At 41.1% G+C, this 22,888-nt stretch overlaps 1 protein-coding gene across 2 annotated transcripts in view; it reads left to right on the top strand.

Annotated features, from left to right (window-relative positions):
• Positions 1–381: 381 nt before the first annotated feature.
• The window catches only part of ATG5 (autophagy related 5), a 124,307-nt gene continuing 101,800 nt past the window's right edge, over positions 382–22,888 (top strand). For both annotated transcript variants that reach the window (XM_081094170.1, XM_081094169.1), the window contains exons 1-3: positions 382–664; positions 11,870–12,035; positions 17,499–17,626. In XM_081094170.1, coding sequence (XP_080950296.1) covers positions 17,624–17,626 — 3 coding nt within the window. In that variant the 5' untranslated portion in view covers positions 382–664; positions 11,870–12,035; positions 17,499–17,623. The remainder of the gene's footprint in view (positions 665–11,869; positions 12,036–17,498; positions 17,627–22,888) is intronic.

The following is a 22,888-nucleotide window of genomic DNA, read 5'->3' as shown; positions in this document are numbered from 1 at the left end:
CTGGCCCTTTAAATACAGTTCCTCATGTTGTGACCCAACCATAAAATTATTTTCGTTGCTACTTCATAACTGCAATGTTGCTACTGTTATGAATCGTAATGTAAATATCTGGTATGCAGGATGGTCTTAGGCGACCCCTGTGAAAGGGTCGTTTGACCGCCAAAGGGGTCGCGACCCACAGGTTGAGAACCGCTGCTCTAGTCTATTCCAAGGTAGAAGCTGTGGACTTGCCAGGGGCTTGACCCTACCCGCCTGTGCTCGCTTCGTCTGCGCATGCTCAAGCGCGGCTCCAGCCTCCGCTCAAGGCTGGGCTGGGTTGGGTTGAACTCGGAGGGCGGAGAGCGGAGTGCGGGCCACGTGGGGTCCCGTGACGTCATCTCCGGGCGCCCTGGGTAACTGGACTCGGGGTGGGCTTCCAGGGCTCCACGGCGCTGCCGGTTGTCTTTGCTGGATCGCGGAGGGCGGAAGTGCAGCAGGGCTCGGCTCCGACCACCTCGCCGGTACTTTCTGCGGCTGCGCGGCCTCTGGGGACTCCGGGCTCCCGCGTCTTTGCGGGACCGTGTGTCAAGTACCCTGCGCCGCCGGCGGGCCGGGGCCGGGGCCGGGAACGAGGACGGATCTGCTTCGCCGGTGCGGAGAGCCGGAGGAGGAGCCGGCGCTTCTGGTAGGGTGTTTGTCTGTGTGTGTGTCCCCCGCCCCCCAAATGAAGAAATGCCCGCAGGAGGAGGGTGGGGAGGTGCCAGGTAGGTGTGGTAGAAGGAGGGGCGAATGGCGGGCTAGCGGAGCGCTCCGTCGGACGGCGGCGGCGGGTGGAGGTGGCCGCTCGCGGGGAGGCGGGGCCGGCCCGAGGGTGCCTGTGCGCTCTCTCGGGGAATGCGTCTGTCTTCCTGCTGGGCTAGGAAGCCCAGGCTCTAGAGTTTTCGTTTAAAACCTGCGTTTTTCGTGGAACAGTTGTTTAAACCAACCATTTCACAGGCAGTTCAATTCTGTCTGAATTCGGTGGGTATTTCCTCCAACTTATTTTCTCAAAGGCATTCATTCGACACTCATTTTAATAATACTTACTGTTAAAGCCATTTCCTGTTGGCAAAGTATTCTCACGAACTTTCATTTATACTTTGGATTATTTCCAAATCATACCTCAAGAACTTGAGGAAGCTGGGGAAACTGGATTGGTTCTAGATCCTTATTGGGAGTGGGGGTGGAGGTGGGGGCACAGCAGGTCTTCGTCAAGAATCAGAATCCAGGCACCATCATACAGCACTGCGCTTCCGAGACCCTTGAGAATTCACTTGTTACGTCTCAGAGTTTTGGGGACCGTGGGTACTTTGATCTGAACTGAATTATTTGTGATTTCCATAGGAAAGCCATTGTTGGTTGAATTTTGAATTTGAAAGTAAAGATGTTGGGTGGAGTGGAGTAGTTGAGGGGAATTTTAGAATTTTGTACTAGATTTAAACATGTGCTTTGATCCTCAGATATGAGCTGGTTAAAAGTGGGGGAAAATTAACAGGATAGTATTATATGGCTATAAGTTTTTAGGATAATGTGTGCACTTCGAGTGTAGGTTAGCTTTATGAATTTAACAAATGAGCAAAAAGTAAACAAAACAGAACAATGGACGAGACAATAAAAATCCCTGCCATCATGAAGTTCACCTTGGTGGGAGGAGGGAAGACAGTATAAAAGTTAATTAAAACATTTAGCATGTAGTCACAAGTGCCAGAGAGAGAGAAATAAAGCAGTGAAGGGGAATGCCGGTGGTGTGCATAGGAAATTGCAGTGGTGGCCTTAGAGGAGATGATATTTGAGCAGAGACCTAAAAGTGATGAAGAAGGGTGCCGTATGGATGTAGCAGAAAGAGCCATCAATCAGAGCAACCCCAAATTCCCTGAGGCAGCCAGTTTGGCTGGAACTGAGTGAGCATGGGGGAAGAGAAGCAAATAATCAGGGCAGAATGGGGCCAAGTGGTGTATGGCCTTGTAGGACTTTGTAAGAACTTTAGTTTTTACTTTGAATGAGAATAAACTGATCTGACTTGCGTTTAAAAGGATCTTTCTGATTGCTATGTTGTCTGCATGCAGCAAGGGCAGAAATGAGACCTATTGGCTGTTGCATTTTCCCAGGTTAAAGGTCACGGTGACTTGGATCCGTGGTAATAGTGGAGGTGGTGAGAAAGGGCAGATCTTTTTACTTGGGTCTAAGCTAGAGTCTTCAGATGTGAAGAGGGGTCAAGGATGACTCCAAAGTTTAGAGCCTGATCACTAAAGAATAGAGCAATTAGCACTTAGTAATTTTGGGAAGACCACAGAGTAATAGGGAGAGCAGGGAGGAAGATCTGAAATCACTCAGTTTCGCAACATGTTAAATTTTCAAATGAAATGTCAATACACAGTAGTATATATGAAACTGGAGTTCAGAATATAAATGTGGGAATTGTTACTGTATAAGTGATATTTAAAGCCATGAGAATCCTCCAAAGGCATGATTCAAGGACTGAGCCCTGGAGCCTTCAACATTCAGAGGTAGGTGAGGTTTTTCTAACTCCCAGGGAAGGGTGGGGCTACTCATTAAAATCCTTGTTGAGAACCCTTGATCTTGAGCAGTGGTTCTCAACCTGTGGGTTGCGACCCCTTTGGGGGTCGAACGACCCTTTCACAGGGGTCGTCTAAGACCATCGGAAAACACATATATAATTACATATTGTTTTTGTGATTAATCACTATGCTTTAATTATGTTCAATTTGTAACAATTAAATTGGGGTCACCACAACATGAGGAACTGTATTAAAGGGTCGCGGCATTTGGAAGGTTGTGAACCGCTGATCTTGAGGGAAGGGGGTGTGTGGGTGAGAGGTTATCAACCAAAGACCTTGTATGCATATATACATAACCCTTGTACACAGACAATAAGGTGCTGAAGACCTGGGGGGGAAGGGGGCTGGGGCGGGCTGGAGGGAGTCAATGGGGGAAAAAAGGAGACATATATAATACTTTAAACAATAAAAAATAATTAAAAAAAAAGAACCCATGGTCTTTAGATATAAGGTAGAAGAAATTAGAAGCCAGGTTTTCAGAAGCCACGTCCTTAGCTGAGAGAGAGTGAGGAAGGAGATGTGAAAATTTGAGGAGAGCAGAGATATGAAATGGTTATGTAGGACAGTGGGAGAATAAATGGACTAGGGAAGTGGAGGAACCCTGGTCAGTACTTAGGGCCCACTTTTTAGGTTAGTGTTCATAATTTAAAGAGAGATCAACCAGCATAGATTATTATTTTTAGATGTTTACAAATTTACTGCAAGTAGGCATTTGATATTTTAAGTAATTTCTAGGTAGTTGGGGATTTTATCAGCAAAATAGCTTCGGGTAATTGGTTAGCCTTTCTTGGTTTGTAGTGTGAAAGGGACTGTTAATTGTTCATTATATTTTTGCCATATTCACTAGGCTATTTGTGAAATGTTGTTGGTTGGGCACCTGCTCTGTTCCAAGCTCTGAATTAGATCTAGAGAACACAGCTATCAAGAAGTAGTGCCTGCCCTTCAGAAGCTTATTTCTAGTATACTGACTCATAGGTTGGGATTTCTGTGCTTCTAAAACATTGCCTTCAAATTGGATATATGATGATGATAGTGTAGTGTATATGAGAAGGAAAAGTATTTTTCTAAAATAATGAAAATTGATTAAAGTGTGATTGTATTGGTTTGGGAAAGCATTTTAGGTGGAAAAGTTTTTTTAATAACTAGTATAACTTTTGGACTTATCCTATATAATAAAAGGCTAATTGCAAATTGACTGAACTGCGGAATGACTGGTCGCTATGACACACACTGTTCACCAGGGGGCAGACGCTCAACACAGGAGCTGCCTCCTGGTGGTCAGTACCCTCCCACAGGGGGAGCGCCGCTCGGCCAGAAGCCGGACTCACCACTGGGGAGCGCAGCAGCAGGGGGCAGGAGCCTCTCCCGCCACTGCAGCAGCGCTAAGGGACTGGGCCTAAGCCATCAATTGAACGTCCCCCAAGGGGGGCACACAGGGGAGCAGGCCTAAGCCATCAGTCGAACATCCCCCGAGGGCTCCCGGACTACAAGAGGGTGCAGGCCAGGCTGAGGGACCCCCCCTGAGTGTACAAATTTCATGCACTGAGCCTCTAGTTTTATATATTTATGTATATTTGCCAGTTGTTCAACAAAAATTCCAGAGCCTGCTATGTGCTAATTATGCTAATATTGTGGGTACAAAGGTATCCAGTTTCTGCTGTCAAGGAACTCTCGGTTCGGTATGGGGAGAGGCAAGAAACAGATAAGATGAACTTATCTGCAGTGAATGGTTATAACATGCTATTGTAGAAGTAATTAAATTGGAGGTTGCTTAGCTGACTCTTAAAAAAGATTGTTTGGCAAAAGAGGAGGGAAAGGAAGCTCAAGTAGAGGGACCATGGAAGCACAAAGAAAACATATATTGAACACTTTTTCATTTATTGAGTGGTAACTAGGTACTAAACCCCCAAGAGCCCTCTGACATTAGAAGTATCTTCAGTTTACAGATATGAGGTTCAGAGATGTCAGATTTGTTGTCTAAAGACACACAGCTTATAGGTGGAAGTCAAGGTTTAAACCCATGTCAGTCTGATTTCAGAACCCCTTAACTACCTACCTTACTCTATTGCAGTGGTTCTCAACCTTCTGGTCCTTTAAATACAGTTTCTCATGTTGTGACCCAACCATAAAATTATTTTTGTTGCTACTTCATAACTGTAATGTTGCTACTGTTATGAATCGTAATGTAAATATCTGATATGCAGGATGGTCTTAGGCGACCCCTGTGAAAGGGTTGTTCTACCGCCAAAGGGATTGCGACTCACAGGTTGAGAACCGATGCTCTATTGCCTGCTGTCAGCATTTAAATCTTCTCTTGTCCTGTTCTTTGTTCCTCAGCCAGATTTTCACCAACTTCTATTCATTCTTCCTTGGAAAGACCTCATATCTCTCTCTCATTGCATTGCTACCAGCCTAGGTCAGGCAATCATTATTATATGTCTTAGTTGCTGAGATTGCTTCCTGGCTATATTCTCTCTGATTTAGGATTTCCTTTTGTGCACTGCTACCAGTTGTTTTTATTTTATTACAAAACTTTACAGGTTCTCGAGGCTTATTGGATGAAATTTGAGAACTCAATATTCTATTTGGTATGCCTCATGATCTAGTCTCAGTTTACATTTACAGATATGATGTTAAAAGAATAATAATTTATTTCTCAGCACTTAACTATGTGCCCAATACCATGTCAAACACTATAGATTTTTTTTTTTTTTCAGAATAGCTTGGTGGACTTTATATAGGTAAGGAAATTGAGGCTTAGTGAAGTAAAGTGATTTACCCAGGATCTATGTGTGATATTGACTTTTCCTAAGATGTTTGCACACGTACTGCTTCTGCTCATTTCCTGCCTTTGTCTATGCTAGTTTGCCATAAGTAACTTCTTCTCTTTGCCTGTCCATATTCTACCCATTCTTCAATTTCCATATCTTTTAAAATTCTTCTCTGAACACTAAAGGATATATTAATATTTTATTTATTCCCTCCTCTCCTTTCTGAAAGTAACATTTCATTATAACGACATTTAGGAGTTGGAAGCACACTGGCAATCAGTATGGTGTGATGGAAAGAATATGACGTTAGAAAGCAGAGATGAAAAAAATCTTTATTATAAGCTTACTAGAGGCCCATTGCACGAAATTTGTGCACTTTGGGGAGGAGCCCTCAGCTTGGCCTGCGCCCTCTTGCAGTCTGGGAGCCCTCAGGGGATGTCCGACTGCTGGGTTAGGCCTGCTTCCAGTGGGCCTAAGCTGGCAGTTGGACATCCCTAGTGCTGCTGTAGAGGCAGGAAAAGATCCTGCCACTGCCGCTGTGCTCGCCAGCCATGAGCCTGGCTTCTGGCTGAGTGGTGCGCCCCCTGTGGGAGTGCACTGACCACCATGGGGCAGCTCCTGCATTGAGCATCTGACCCCTGGTGGTCAGTGAGTGTCATAGCAACCAGTTGTTCTGCCATTTGGTCAATTTGCATATTAGCCTTTTATTAGATAGGACTAGAGGTCTGATGCACGAAGATTCGTGCAAGAATGGGCCTTCCTTCCCCTGGCTGCTGGCACTGCATTCACTTCGGCTTGGAGCTGCCTTTCCACCTTACCCTCATGTTCTTGAAACCACCCCTACACAATACGAGCACCATTCCTCTCTTCCCAGTGTTGAGTGTCTGAGCCATTATGGCGTGATGGCCATTTGCATATTAGCCCTTTATTATATAGGCTAGATAGCGATAAACAAAACTGAACTCCTGAGAGGCACTATGATGTGGGGGTTCAAAATGTGGAATATGAAGCCAGTTCATTAGGACTCAAAAACCAAGACAACTAAAATGAGGAAACAAAGAAAAATCCCCAAATGAAAGAACTAGTGAATTCTCCAGAAGAAGAGATATATGAGGCAGAGATAAGAAACTTATCTGAAACAGAGTTCAGAGTAATGATGTTAAAAATGCTCAACAGTATGAAAAAGATATAGTAACTATGAAAAAAGAACAGTCTGAAATAAAGAATGACACAAAACATATAATGCTTTTGGTTGTTCTTAGTTCTTTAAGTCTTTAGGACTTTTCAACATTTTTTGAGACATGGTCTTGTTCTGTAAATCATGATAGATACTTTATAGTGTTATAGGCATAGTTCTAAGAACGTGTATTAATTTAATTTTTTTTTAAAAAATATACTTTATTGATTTTTTACAGAGAGGAAGGGAGAGAGATAGTTAGAAACATCGATGAGAGAGAAACATCAATCAGCTGCCTCCTGCACATCTCCCACTGGGGATGTGCCTGCAACCCAGGTATATGCCCTTGACCGGAATCGAACCCGGGACTTTTCAGTCCGCAGGCCGATGCTCTATCCACTGAGCCAAACCAGTTTTGGCTAATTTAATTTTTATATATTTTATGTGGTAAGTGATGTTATTCTCATTTTACAGATGAGAAAACTGAGAGAAGTTACTTGAGGTATCATAGTAAGTGCTGGAGCTAGGTTTTTTGTTTTTGTTTTTGTTTTGTTTTAAATATATTTTATTGATTTCACAGAGAAGAAGGGAGAGGGATAGAGAGAAACATTGATGCGAGGGAAACATCGATCAGCTGCCTCCTGCGGCTGCGGCCTGGGCAAAGCCACCCACCCATGGTGCCCTGTGGTTGTGGCTGGCCTGGGTTCTGGGTGCCTGTGGCCAACTGGAGGTGGGAATCCTGGGTCCCGGGTGCAGAATGAGGCAGAGGCGATCAGGCTAGCAGGGGAGCAGTTAGGGGTGATCAGGCCAGTAGGGGAGCAGTTAGCAGTGATCAGGCAGGCAGGCAGAGGTGGTTAGGGGCAATCAGGCAGGCAGAGGTGGTTAGGGGTGATCAGGCAGTCAGACAAGTGAGCAGTTAGGAGCCAGTGGTCCCAGATTGAGAGAGTCAGTTGGACATCCCCCGAGAGGTCCCAGATTGGCGAGGGTGCAGGCCGGGGTGAGGGAGCCCCGCCCCCTGTGCACAAATTTTGTGCACTGGGCCTCTAGTATATGTATACATAGCCTAAGCAACCAAATGACCGAACAACTGAACAACCGGTCGACCAGTTGCTGTGATGCGCACTAACCACCAGGGGGCAGACGCTCATTGCAGGAGCTGCCCCCTGGTGATCAATGCGCTCCCACAGCCAACCTACCCCAGCCAGCCAACCTCCTACAGTCCCTCTCCCAGGCCAACTTCCCGCAGACTCTCCCTCTGGCTGGCCAACCTCTTGCAGCCTTTCCCCCCTCCACCAACCTCCCATGGTCCCGATTGGCCCCAATCGCCAGCTAGGCCGAGGGACCCCACCCATGCACGAATTAGTACACCGGGCCTCTAATATCTTAATAAAAGTTAAAACATGGGTATGCTGGAATGAGCACTGGTCTCAGTTCAGGTGACCAGAATTCTTATGGTTTGAGTGTTAATTTGTGCTCTAGTTGGGCAGATTTTTTTATCTCTTTCAGTTTATTTACCTGTAGATGACATCACATGTAATTGACCTCCAAGGTGTACTTAAGTATAGTGATACAAATTTAGAACTCTACTTGAATTTTTCTCTTTGACTAATTAATTTATGACAGTCTTATATACTTGACATTGGTCAGTGGGAGAGAAGAGAGAAAAGCTTGAATAATTCAGTGGTAATAGCTGATGTTTGGCTAAACTAATACGATTATTTAAAATGTTTCTGCAGGATACAGTATGATAAATTATTAATTAGCTAGCTTATGAAAGATGGGAAATAGATACACACACAACTTATGTAAAAGGCTATTGAATATCCATAGTTAGCTACCAACAGTATTTATTTCAACATTTACTCAAACAGTGTATTGTTGTGTTACCTAGTTATAAAATACCAGAGGCCTGGTGCATGAAATTTGTGCACTGAGGGGAGGGGTGGTTCCCTCACCCGGCCTGTGCCCTCTTGCAGTCCAGGACCCCTCGCTCCTTAACGACTGCCTGCTTGCTGTTCTATATTGCTCAGTTTGCTGCCCTTTAGCACTGTTGCGGAGGTGGGAGAGGCTCCCGCCACGAGCACTGTGCTCACCAGCCATGAGCTTGGCTTCTGGCTGAGCGGCACTCCCCTTGTGGGAGCCCACTGACCACCAGGAGGCAGTGCCTGCGTTGAGCATCTGCCCCCTGGTGGTCAGTGTGCATCATAGCCATAATGGTCGCTTAGACTTTTATTGTATAGACTAGAGGCCTGGTGCACAAAAATTTGTGCACTCGGGGGGGAGGGGACTCCCTCAGCCCGGCCTGTGCCCTCTCGCAGTCTGGGACCCCTCAGGGGATGACCACCTGCTGGCTTAGGCCCGCTTCCCAGGGGATTGGGCCTAAGATGGCAATCAGACATCCTTCTGGCAGCCCGGCAGCCCTCGGGGGATGTCCACTTGCCAGCGGGGAGCAGGCCTAAACTGCAGTCAGACATCCTTAGCGCTGCTGAGAAGGCAGGAGAGGCTCCCACCACCACCACTGTACTGGCAGCCATCAGCCTGGCTTGTGGCTGAGCAGAGCTCCTCCCATGTGAGAGCTCCCTGACCACCAGAGGGCAGCTCCTGCATTGAGCATCTGCCCCCTGGTGGTCAGTGTGTGTCATAGTGACCAGTCATTCCCAGTCATTCTGCTGTTAGGGTCAGTTTGCGTATTACCCTTTTACTATATAGGATAGAGGCCTGGTGCATAGGTGGGGGCTGGCTGGTTTTCCCTGAAGGGTGTCCTAGATCAGGGTGGGGGTCCCCACTGGGGTGCCTGGCCAGCCTGGGTGAGGGGATGATGGCTGTTTTCAGCTGGTCACACCCCCTTCAGGGTGGGGGTCCCTCCCCACTGGGGTGCCTGGCCAGTCTGGGTGAGGGGCTGAGGGCCATTTTCAGGCTGACCGGTGACTGAAGTGCCCAACCTCTCCTTGTTTTCTTTTTTTTTTATTATTCTGGGATTTATTTACCTTCTATGGCTGTCACTGGAACTGAGAGCCAGCTTTAGCTCTGAGGCTCAGCTCCAGCTCTGAGACCTCGGCTGCTGAAAGCAGGTATCTGGGTTTGTTTGGCTTCTATAATTGAAACACTGCTGCAGCTCCAGCTCTGAGGCCCAGCTGGCTGAAAGCAGTTTCTGGGGTTTGTTTAGCTTCTATAATTGCAACATTGTTTCTTAGAGTTGCAGCTTAGAGGCCGGCAGCGGCAGGCAGGGAACCTTGGCTTCCTCCATCACTGGAGCAAGCAAGCCCCCTGTTCACTTCAGCTGCCTGGCTGCCGGCCGCCATCTTGGTTGGCAGTTAATTTGCATATTGCACTAATTAGCCAATGGGAAGCATGTCGGAGGTAAGGTTAATTACCATGTTTGTCTATTATTAGATAGGATTAGTCCTGGAAGACAGTTGGATATTACAGAGGTCAAAAGCTATGTCCTGTCATATTCAGAATATTTCAGATTGTAGATTTAGTGCTTTATTTGTGGCATAAGGAATATTCTGTGTTTAGAGTAGATCTTTTACTGTCTAATTGGGTCAGGATTGTGAGGTAGGTTTGCCGAGTAGGTAGGATTTGAACAGATGAGAGAGGAGCATACTAGTCAGGAGGATGGTAGAACAGAACAGCAAGATTTTAAGGGGCCAGTTTTGCTAGAGGGTTTAAAATGAAGTATCTATTTATAATCGATATAGCATATAAAAGGCTAATATGCTGTGTCCAACCAGTCGCTATGATGCGCATTGGCCACCAGGGGGCAGACGCTCAACACAGGACCTGCCGTGACACACACAGAGAAATGGCACCGTGGACCTGGCTCCCACAAAGCAACACTCAGCTTCCCCCAAGTGGGACACAGGCCCCACCACCACCTCTGAGCGACAGCCCACCAAATCACAGCCAATGCTGCTGAGACCCCATGGTGCAAAATGTGGCCCACAGCCCAGCCCAGAAACGGTGGCTATGGGCACCGGGTAATGTCGTCCCGTAGCAACGACCACCTTCTTCTCCCTAGCGACGACTAGCCTCCTTGCAGTTTCTTCAGCCCAGGAACATGACTTGCTTTAGACCCAGATGGAAACATTTCACACTTTAACCAAATGTCTGTGAAGTGTTTTCCCGTGCCTCATCTCATTTGATCCTCACAGAAGTCCTGGAGTATGTAGATAGGAAACTCAGTGGAATCCTTTTTTCTTTTCCTTAGCCGGAAAACAGAGATTTAAAAAGCTTAGAAACTTGACCCGACTGAAAAGGAGTAAGAAATGGTGGACCTTGAAAATGACTTCAGATTTTCTCACTGCGCAGAATATAATCAAACACTGCTGCAGTTAAATATTTTACCCTTTGAACTCCCTGCATGATCTACAATAATAATCTGCTTCATGTTGATATTTATTGCTGTGTTGCTGACAATTACCTGAAAGAGAAGTTAGGGTACTTCACTGGCCTGAAAAAAGTTTAGCTACATCAGAAAACAAGTCTAATTAAGCAAGTTTATTCTATATCTATAAAAGACTCAGTTGATTTGGGCATGCGCAATACATATAAAGCTCTCGCTGGTGCCAGTCGCACACGTGTGTTTCCATATGTCATTGCCGATCGTGAATTTGGTTGACACTTTTATTATAGAGAAAGGGCGAATAGCGATATTAAAATATTTTCTAATTAATTTCCTTTCAATGTGCATGAATTCATGTACCAGCCTCTAGTTGTAAATAAGATGGGAAATACTGGTAAAATCAAATATTGATAGTATCTGGAGTGGGAGAGGTTTAAATATGGGGCAGGGCCCGGCCATTGTGGCTCAATTGAGTGTCAACCTATTAAGTAGGAGGTCATGGTTCGATTCCCGGTCAGGGCACATGCCCAGGTTGTGGACTCAATCCCCAGTGTGGGATATGCAGGAGGCAGCTGATCAGTGATTCTCCCATCATTTATGTTTCTATCTCTCTCTCCCTCCCTCTTCCTCTCTGAAATCAATAAAAATATGTATTTAAAAATATATATAGGGCAGGGATAATTGTGGGATATTTTGGTGTTGCACTCTAAGGACCTTAGGACAGCATTGAAGAGTTCACTTTAGATAAGGCTTGAAAATGATGTATCTATAGTTTAACTTTGGCTGTGGCTCATTAGTTAGCCTATGTTGTAATTTTGAATTGTTTACATCTGTGATCCCTTTAAATAAGTAATAGCTCTGCATTTAGAATTTGTTGCACTGATTTGGGCATTCATTTTTTCCTAAAATCGTTCTTTGTTTCAGAGCAGGTCATTCATCCTTGCAAGGATCTGATTAATGCTCCTCATTTTATTTTCAGTTTAGCTTTGGTTGAAAAAAGAATTTAGCCTATATGTACTGTTTTAATCACTGGAAGAATGACAGATGACAAAGATGTGCTTCGAGATGTGTGGTTTGGTCGAATTCCAACTTGCTTCACCCTATATCAGGATGAGATAACTGAACGGGAGGCAGAACCATATTATGTAAGTATGTTGATGGTGGCAAATGGGATATCTAACTTTGTTCATTTTTATAAATAAAACTCTAAAAACCTGGAGGCTATTGTTTAACATTTTATATGTAATTAGTACATGCTTTTATTATGGAAAATTAGAGAACACAGATCAGCAAAACAAATGAAATTAAAATTGCTTCTATTCTTACCACCCAGAGGGGAAAAACACTGTTGACATGTTGTTATGAGACCTCTTGACTTTGTTTTTCTTATGCACATATGTATATATTGATGATGGAATCAGAAGTTATGTGCTGTTTTTCTTTTAACAGGAAGCTGTTTTGAAAATAATACATTCAGATTTGATTCTTTCGTCTTGAGGTGGTTCCAAGCAACTATTTTACAAATTCTTTATCATAGCTCAGTGAACATATGAACATAAGTGTATGCTTTTCACATGTCATTGAGCTACTCTATATTATATAAAATACTAGTGGCCTGGTGCACAAAATTCATGCACAGGGGTGGGGAGTTCCCCTCAGCCAGCCTGCACCCTCTCCAATTGGGGACCCCTTCAGGGATGTCCAACTGCCAGTTTAGGACTGATCCCACAGAGATCGGGCCTAAACCGGCAGTCAGACATCACTTTCGCAATCTGGGACCGCTGGCTCCTAACTGCTCACCTGCTTGCCTGCCTGATCACCCCTAACTGCCTCTGCCTGCCTGCCTGATTGCCCCTAACCCCTCTGCCTGCCTGATCGCCCCTAACTGCCCTCCCCTGCCGGCCTAATCTTGCACCCAACTGCTCTCCCCTGCTGGCCTGATCTTGACCCCAACTACCTCTGCCTGCCCGATCACCCCTAACTGCCCTCCCCTGCCGGCCTGATCTCGCCCCCAACTGCCCTCCCCTGCTGGCCTGGTTGCCTCCAACTGCCTTCCTCTGCCGGCCTGATCTTGCCCCCAGCTGCCCTCCCCTGCCAGCCTGATCTCATCCCCAACTGCCCTCCCCTGCCAGCCTGATTGCCCCTAACTGCCTCTGCCTTGGCCCCCACCACCATGGCTTTGTCCGGAAGATGGCCGGTTGACCCGGTCTAATTAGCATATCACCCTTTTATTAGTGTAGATATTATTTAGTAACATAAATTGTTGCATGTAGATTTGTGGTTTGAGTTATTATCTGTTCTAAAAAAGAATATCAAATATCTTCTGGATTTAGCCTGGTTTTTTTTTTGGTTTTTTTGTGGTTTTTTTTGTTTTGTTTTGTTTTTCCTGGGTGCATGTATAATCCAAACCTAAGCATCTGTCAAAAATAATAGTGCCCTGCTTGTTTACTGAATAGCACCTAATAGGCATAGACATTCTCGGTTGTCATTGTTTGAGTTTTTTTCTTTTTGTGTCTCATATATACATAATATCATTTACCCAGGAGGTTCTAGAAAAGTGGGAAATGTCTATATGATTCTGGACTGTCCCTTGTTTCACCTTAGTAAAGCTTGCCCTTTGCATTTTCACTTGTCTGTTTGGGAGGCAGCACTGCTCCTAAGCCTGCTTGAACGATGGGAAGTCAGACTGCTGGAAAGCTCAACAATTTTCTTTTCTGCCTTGTAATTAAAAACAAAATGTGGCCATAGTTTATTTTTAGAAGAATTTCATTTGTTATATATATATTTTTTTCTCTAATTCTTCTATATGGGTTAGGATAGCATTTTTGTTTTATTTCCAAACTAGATTTTTCTATTTTAATTAAAATTTTTAACCTCGAATAGCTTTCTAATAGTGCCTGAACAGAGAAAATTTGCATCTAGTTGTCAAAGTGGCAAAAACTTAAAAATATATCATTTAAGTCTGTTTACTTTTGAATCAGAATATGATGTTTGAACCCGGCTGGTGTAGCTCTGTGGTTGAGCATCGACCTACATCAGGAGGTTGCCAGTTGGATTCCCAGTCAGAGCACATGCCTGGATTGTGGGCTCCCCAGCAGGGGGCGTGCAGGAAGGGACATAGGGACATATTTTATGATCCATTTACTTTTTAAGATATGCTTTTATTGATTTGTGAGAGGGGGGAGAGAGAGAGAAACATCAATGAGAGAGAAACATCAGTGGGAGGCCTCCTGCATGCCCTCTACTGGGGATCAAGCCCACAACCAGGGCATGTGCCCTGCCCTGGAATCAAACCAGTGACCTCTTGGTGCATGGGATGATGCTCAACCAACTGAGCCACATGACCAGGACTTATGATCTATTTCTATGAGGTACCTAGAATGGTCTTAACCAAAAGACAGAAAGTAGAAAAGTGATGACCTGGAGGGCCAGGGGGAAGAGAACAATGGGGTCATTATTGTTTAATAGGTATGGAATTTGAGTTTGAGGTTATGAAACATTCTGGAGCATGGACAGTGTTCATGGTTGCACAGCAGTGTGAATGTAGTTGATGCTGCTGAACTACACACTTAAAAATGGTTAATAGGGAAAATTTTATGCTAGGTATATTTTACCAGGATTTAAAAAAGTAAAGTAAACCAGTGAGATGCACCTATGAAAAAACAGTGGTACAATCTGAATGTACAAGGCAGGGTGATGTCTTTTTGCTGTTATTTTCTTTTCATTTTTACCTATTTATTTACTAGCTACTTATTTAAAATTTACTAGATAAATTGTATCTAATATAGTCATTCTTAAGTCTTAGAGTTATTTCTTAGAGTTACTGTAGATATTTATATGTTATAGATTACTACCATAGGACAATTTGGAACAGAAGATTCTAAGTACACTTCCCTGTAGATTCTGTCTTAAGGAGGGGCATTCTTTATTAATTAATGTTTTTGGCCTTTTGTCCTACTTTAACTTTTGACATCTCTAATTCGTGCAGTAAATATTTATTGTGTGCCTACTATAATGTTGGGGGCATTGGGACTGTAGCAGTGAACCAAACACAAATATTCCTGTCTTAATGGAGCTTACATTCTAATGTTCTTCATTTCCTTATTGTAAAGAAGTTTTTGTTTCATGAAAATCATTTGAGAATTTTTCAGCAACTTTGATTAAACCATAGGCATGTAGTACCACACTCCCTAAATAAGGAGCTGATGTCCATACCCATTAGTCCTAATGTGTCTTTCTTCTTGCAATCTCCATAGGTTAATATCATTCTCTTCAGAACAGATGATGATGATGATTATTATTATTATTATTATTAAATGCCCAACAGACATTTTAAGTTAAAGTTCAGACTTATAATATAGAGCTTATTCGACTGATAGATTATATGTATTTATTTTTTTAAATGGTTAACTTACCATGCTGTTTTAACTTCATAGAGACTGTCCATGTTACACCTATATTTGATGCTGTTATTTCTGACTTTAATGAATCTTTTCTTTGCCATTTATGTAATGAATATGATTTCGGAAAGTTATTTAAATTGTATATAAAATAGAGTGGTACTACTTCCTGTAAAGCAACGAGTGCTTTTCCTTATACTAGCGTTAGTTCCCCTTTTCTTTTCTATCACATTCTAGTTGTTTCTTTATAAAAGAGGACCTTATGTTCTTTTGAATCCACAATAATATCCAACAGCTTGTTTATAGTATTAATACCATCTATTCCAGTGATGGCGAACCTATGACACGCGTGTCAAAGGTGACACGCGAACTCATTTTTTTGGTTGAGTTTTCTTTGTTAAATGGCATTTAAATATATAAAATAAATATCAAAAATATAAGTCTTTGTTTTACTATGGTTGCAAATATCAAAAAATTTCTATATGTGACATGGCACCAGAGTTAAGTTAGGGTTTTTCAAAATGCTGACAACGCCGAGCTCAAAAGGTTCGCCATCACTGATCTATTCCATTCTGGAGCATGCCTCCCACACCATCATTCTCTATAGTTTCTAGGATCACTGTTATGTTCTCTTACCTACATGGAGCCTGTTATCTTGAGCTTCAGTGATTAAATATCACTTCCTTTAACCAGAATATTTCCCTTTGTATATATACCCCAGCCTAGTAGTTCTACTTGATTTACTGATCAGAAGACATAACCTTAAATAAGCAATATGAAAAAAGATGCAGTTAGACACACAAAAGCAGCTGAAAAAGAGTATCAAAACAATTTTACCAGCAAAAGAAAACAGAAGCTTAGGAAAGCAAGAAATGGCTAGAGGGTCTATACTGCAAAGGAGGAAAAGATGAATTCTTACCAGTGTTCTCCTTTCATTTATCTTATGTTTTCTTTCTGAGTACCTTTCCTGGGGGGAAAACAGTGACTGCTTTCACACTAATCCAATTGAGGCTTTACCTAGCCCAATATTCCCTCCCAAACTCTTCTCTCCGAAGTTCAGGGCCCAACCTACATAAGGATAGGCTTGAGGGAGTTGACAGTGGTAGGATCACCAGTCAACCAGCATTATACTTAAGCTTGTACTTTATTGTACTTTATCACCAAAATCTGTTCTGACTGATCTCCAGACCTTCCCCACTTTTCCATTTCTTTCTTTCTTTTTTTTTTTAAAATATATTTTATTGATTTTTTTACAGAGAGGAAGGGAGAGAGATAGAAAGTCAGAAACATCGATGAGAGAGAAACATCGACCAGCCGCCTCCTGCACATTCCCCACTGGGGATGTGCCCGCAACCCAGGCACATGCCCTTGACCGGAATCGAACCCGGGACCCTTCAGTCCGCAGGCCGACGCTCTATCCACTGAGCCAAACCGGTTTCGGCACTTTTCCATTTCTTGATCCCCATCATCTCCTCATGTAATATTTCCTTAACAGATTTCCTGTCTATAATCTCCTTTTAGTCTTTTATGTACAACTACTGGAATGTTCCTCAAATACTGTTTCTTATCATGCCATTCTTATATTCATGGTATCGTAATGGTCCCTGTTGTTCATCAAATGAAAATTTCTATTTGACTTTTAAAGATCTGTTGCTGCCATGAATATTTTTGTAAGTAGTTATAAAAATACTCACTTTTTAAACCTCTACTTTAGCCTCATATAGAGGGCAGATTATGTCTTTGTCTTGGTATTCATCATTGCAACTAAACTAGTACATAGTAGATTTTCAAAACATGAGAGAGCAGTTGAGAAGTCCTGATTGACCAATCAAGGTATACAGTAGAACTGAGTTGATTATGCTCTCAGAACATTTTAATTATTTTTATAAAGTTGATTCATATTTTTAAGTTAAAGTTGCTTGAAATACTAAGTACCTTAAATAGTATGGCATTTGGTTACATTGTTCTTTTATTTGGAGGAAATTATAGAAAGAGTGTACTTAGATTTGTGTTGCTTATTCCAGGCATTTATGCTATAAGCTGTACTTAAAGTAATGATCTCATAATAAATTTTTAAATATCTTAACCTTTAGCCTTTGATTTGTGTGGAATATTCAAAATAATGCAGAGAACATGGTTGTTTTTCCTTAAAATTCAAAAATTTATTTTAATAGTAAATAAATATGGTTTTACAAATTTTCATTTCAGTTACTTTTGCCAAGAGTAAGTTATTTGACGTTGGTAACTGACAAAGTGAAAAAGCACTTTCAGAAGGTTATGAGACAAGAAGACATTAGTGAGATATGGTTTGAACATGAAGGCACGCCACTGAAATGGTGAGTGAATTTTTCTACATTATTAAACATTGAGTATATGCTAACCGTAAGAAGGTATAGTGCCCTGAAGCAATTTTTAAAAACTTCTGTAAAGAAAGAAATCACTGGCTTAGCTCACATAACTCAGTAAATTTTAAGCTATTATTAGACTATTTTATTGAAAATATTTCTGCCTCCCATTTGGATTCATGGGAGATTAGATAGATTTGTATATTTTTAATAGATTTTTATATGCTATAATAATATATTTGTTTATGGGTTGTTGTTTTTTCAAATATATTTAAAACCCCTTTATAAATAAGTCACTCTGTGACACTTAACTTTGTTTCTATCTCTAAAATCTTTACAGATCTTTATATATAAGCATGATTATCTCCAATGGCATCTTTCAAACTGATGGCCACATTTAGTTGATCAGTATGCCATAAGCACATTTTATCTAGCCTTGGTTTAGTATTTAAAGTATATTGATTTCCTTTTTATGTGAAAAATAATTTTGGCATTATATTATTTTTTAAGAGTTATATTGAAAATAAATCCTGAATCTGTGTTTATCCATATACAGATGATTTATTTTATACTTCCTCTATTATTGGGAGTTTTGTTTGTTGTGCTTCCAAACAAATTTAATGAAACCGGAGAAATTGCAGAGAGAAGAATATGAAAAAATGGTTATAAGTGTTGAAATGCTGCCAAGTGCATACAAACTGAATCAAAATTTAAATGAAATATGAAGAGTAGAAACAGGTTAAAAATGGACTTGTTCTCTGAATATGAGACTATTAAAATGAGTCTTAAAAGTGACTTAAATAAAAGGAAGCTGGTAGGTGTTTAATAAGTGTGGCTGAATTCAAGGATTGTTTAGAACAAGGAGTGAACTTTTGGAATTCATCTTGTGCTCATGAGTAAATTTTTTCATAATAGTTTAGAGATATATAGGATGCTATTTCATGTTGTTACTGGTCACATTTCTACCATTTTTGAGGTGGTTCTGGGACAGGATGACAAAGTTCCTTAAATTTTTTTTAAAATCTAAACAGTACTGACCTTGCCCTGGCTGGTGTGGCTCAATTGGTTGGAGCATTGTCCCATGCACTGAAAGGCCACAGGTTTGATTCCCAGTCAGGGCACATACCTGGGTTGCAGGTTCGGGGCACATGTTAGAGGCCCCGATTGATGTTTCTCTCTCACATTGATGTTTCATGTTTCTCTCTCCTTCTCTCCCTCTCTCCCCCTCTCCCTCTCTCCCCCTCTCCCTTCCTTTCTCTCTAAAATCAGAGGAAACATATCCTGGGGTGAGGATTAAAAAACCCCCACACAAAACCAGTACTGAGCTTCATGATCATATATCAGATTCATGACTCTTGAATAGTTCTAGACCTCAGGCAAGATAGATAAATTAGTGTTTTTTTCTGGGTATTTTTATTTCTCAGAAGAATTGGAGGTTTTGGAATGGGAAGGTGGCTTAAAAGAAGTATAAGAGAAACAAGGATCAGAAGAGTAGTGGGAAAGGAGAGAGGGGGAAAGATTGTAGGTGAATAATAATAAGACATAGCTATGTTCTTGACAGATCTAGCTATATTCTAATTTAATATTGTAATTGCATTGTTTATGTGTATTTGTTATAGATTATTCTAAGAATCTGTGTGACACCAGGCTTTGCTATTTTAACCATTGTAGAGCAGGATTTCCCAACAAAGGCCCTATTGACACTTTGACCTGGATAATTCTTTGTTGGGGAGGGCTACCCTGAACATTGTAGGATTTTTAGCATCAGCCCTTGCCTCTACCTACTAGCACCAATATTCCCTCTAGTCATGATAATAGTGCTTTTCGTGGGATGTAAAACCACCCCCCAATTGAGAAATCCTAGAAAAGATGGGAAACCTCAGTTTAGCTTTTATAGTAAATGATGATTGTTATCACCCTTCAGATGCTGTTTTAATCTGTCTTGTGTGGAGGCTATTTTTGTATTTGATATGGTTTGTATTCTATCGGTTTGTATTCTACATATGCTGTCAAGTAATATTTGGTCCCATATATCACTGTTACTACAGAGTAATATTTTTGGCATAAATATATCATGTTCCTGCTTTGTCAGTATTTATCCCTTTGAATGTCTTTCATTAAACAGTGAAATTATTTCCCCTTTTAGAGAGCTTATATGAAAGTAATTGTGTTCATGGATCTTTGTTCATTTTAGTTTTGGGGGTGTTAACTTTTTATGTATGCTACCACTTGCATAGTTATGTCTTGTCTTGCTATAAGCTCATTGTATTTAATGGCTTTAGGTACACTTTCCTTTAGTATGATTAAGTACTCCATATAAGGAATGAGTAACTTTCAGAGGCGTGAGTGTAATTCAGTACTTCTGAGCTAAGTCTTGATCTTTTCTCTCTTTGTTCCCAACAATAGCAGTTTTTTTCCTGTGTTAAAAGAATTATCTTCCTGGAAATAGGCTATCAGTAACTACCTGGCATTTAATTAAGCAGTAAGTCTCATAGGATAGGGTAATCATTGTGCAGCTACCACTGAAGCTTTCTAGGACTTGGGCTTTGGAGACCATACAAGTATCTTAAGAGTAGAGGTGCATTTATTTGAGTAGGATGATAGCATCTTTCTTATACTACTTGACAAGAGGCCCAATGCACAAAATTGTGCATGAGTAGGGTCCCTAGGCCTAGCTGGAGATCAGGGCTGATCTGTGGGGCAATTGGGGCGGGGGGGGGGGGACTGCTGGGACCCACCTTGGCTGGCCTGGCGCCGCCTGATCGCTGGCCCCTCTTCCTGCCACCACTGATGGTTGCCTCCCTCTGCGGGGTGACTGGCAGAGTGATTGGGGGGGCACCCGTTGGCACCGCCTTGGCTGGCCTAGGGCCTGTGGGCTGGGGGCAGCTCCTGTATTGAGCATCTGCCCCCTGGTGGTTAGTGCACATCATAGTGACCAGTTGTTCCACTGGTGGTTCTGCTGTTCTATTTGCATATTAGGCTTTTATTATATAGGATTATTTGGAGTTTTAAATAAATTCAAGTGAGAAAGTAAATTAAACACCAGTTTAGACAATTTATTTTAAAAAAGAAAGAACATTTATTCCTTTTCCCTTTGCAAGTTCTTTTCCTATTTGTACTTACTGTTTTTATAATTGTTTAAATATCTGCATGAGATGCTTAAGCTGGGGCTTTGTACCTTAGGCAGTAGCATGTAAGATATGCTAAGTCAATGTTTGTTTAAGGAATGGATGAATCTAAATTAGTTTCTTTTATTGAGAAAACTGAGAAAGCTAAAATAAATAAAATAACTTGTGCAAATAAGCAAGCAGGACCAGATTTTGAGAGTCTTAGTTCAGGGCTCTTTCTACCACACCTCCTGATATTCTATTTGTCAGTTGTTGTTTTCTCCAGTTCTATGTATTTTTTTCTAATTGTTTATGTTAATTTGTCCAAATTAGAATAGCAGAATATTTAAGAGCAGTGTCATACACTTAACGAGTACTTAATATGTTGTTGACTTGTAGAGAGATTCCAAGGAGGTTTTATCTGATTGGTGCTTTAGCCTCTACAGTCCTTTGCTTAACTTTTTAAAATCACTTGGGAAGAGGAAAGGGCTGATCTAACTCAAATGTAAGGATCTTGGTTGTTGTTTTTTAGAGTGATTTTAGTTGATTAGTCAGCAGAGGGTGCTCTAACGTTGCATTTTAAAGAGTGAAGTTTTCTTGTACCATAACTCAAATGTTCAAAATTTGTTTGTTACTTTTATATTACTTATTTTAAGAGAATAGTTCTTCTAAAGAATACTTCATAGTATACCCTAACACTGGTTTAGATTTTAGGCCTTCAGATACAAAACTTAGAAAAGCTTCTCTTTTCGTCAACTATAAAACAAGTCTTTCTAATGGGATATTATTTTGTGTAAATTGACTTATTTTCAGGAAAGTAAGAAATTGAAACTACCTTTTGAATTAAAAAAAGTAAGAAATTGCAAGTAAGAAATTGAAACTACCTTTTGAATTAAAAAAAGAAGCAAATATTAATGTTGATTTTAAGCATAGACGTAGTAGACTGACCCAGAATTTAATAGTGTACCTAGGTGATTTCAAAAGTAAATTTTAACAAAATAACTTTAACACCTTAATCATAAATGTTATGAAGGCACTTCTCCATTCTAATCATTTTTCTAAGGTTGTAAATTTCTAGAATTTTATAAATTATTCTGTAAACTAGATATTTGAAATGTGGATTACTTATAGCATTTTATACATGCAATAGTCCGTTGGTTATTGGTTATTTTTGTACGTTTTTGTACATAAGAATAGGCTTAGAAAGCTGTAAAACACAGTGCTAATCTACAGTTGTTTGTGCCATGGATAAAGGCAAAATTGATTGCAATCATTAAATTACTTTGGTTTACATTTGAGTTACACCTTTTTTTTTCATTCAATGAATGCAGCAAACTTATGAACAGGCTGCATTTATTTCAGTGAAATGGAGTGGGACAATAGTTCTCTAGTATATGGGGAAGATTGCTGTCAGTGTTGATTTTAGACTACTGGTTTGCTGTCTGACTACAGATGTTTAGACTAGAATGAGCACCCTTGGCTGGCTTCAGAGCATATCCACTATTGCTATGCTGTGAGCCAGTTGTGTATATGTATGTTAGCACTAATGAAAGAGTAAAGAAGAAACAACCTTATGCAAAGAAAAATGAAAATATTAATTTATTTTGAAAATTGGATTTAGAAAAAACAAGAGCAGTTTAAGGAAGAGAAAGAAAATGAATAAAATGTGAAAATAGACCTAACACTAAGTATTCTGGTGCAACCATTTTTTTAGGGCAATATAGATTGAACCTTTAGCTAGTTGGATCCTCTTCTGATATATATTCCAGGTTCAAATCCTCACCACTTCCTTTGCTATTTAATTTAGGTTAGATTGGCAGTAGTAACAATGGCTACATTATGATTTACTTATAGTTACAGCGTATTGTGGTTTCTATTTTGTGGGTTAGGAACCTCTTGACAAAACTATCTAGAATATCTGTTTAGAGGAGTTGTGCAAGTTTGTACTTTTGAAGTCAGATTATAGTGTAAGAAATTTAGTACCTTTAATGTTTGCTAGTTCTGTTTTTCTTTAGAGATTTTATTGCATATTAATAGGTTCATTAGAAAGAAATAATCTTAGAATCAATTAAGATAGTGTATTTTTTTTGAGTTAGTATTCTTGCATCAGAATCATTCTGACATAAACATCTGCTTTGAGCCACAT

The sequence above is a fragment of the Myotis nattereri genome, assembly GCF_964212035.1.
Source record: "Myotis nattereri genome assembly, chromosome: 6".
In the NCBI taxonomy this organism is placed as follows: domain Eukaryota; kingdom Metazoa; phylum Chordata; class Mammalia; order Chiroptera; family Vespertilionidae; genus Myotis; species Myotis nattereri.
This window is presented reverse-complemented; position numbering and strand designations above follow the sequence as displayed.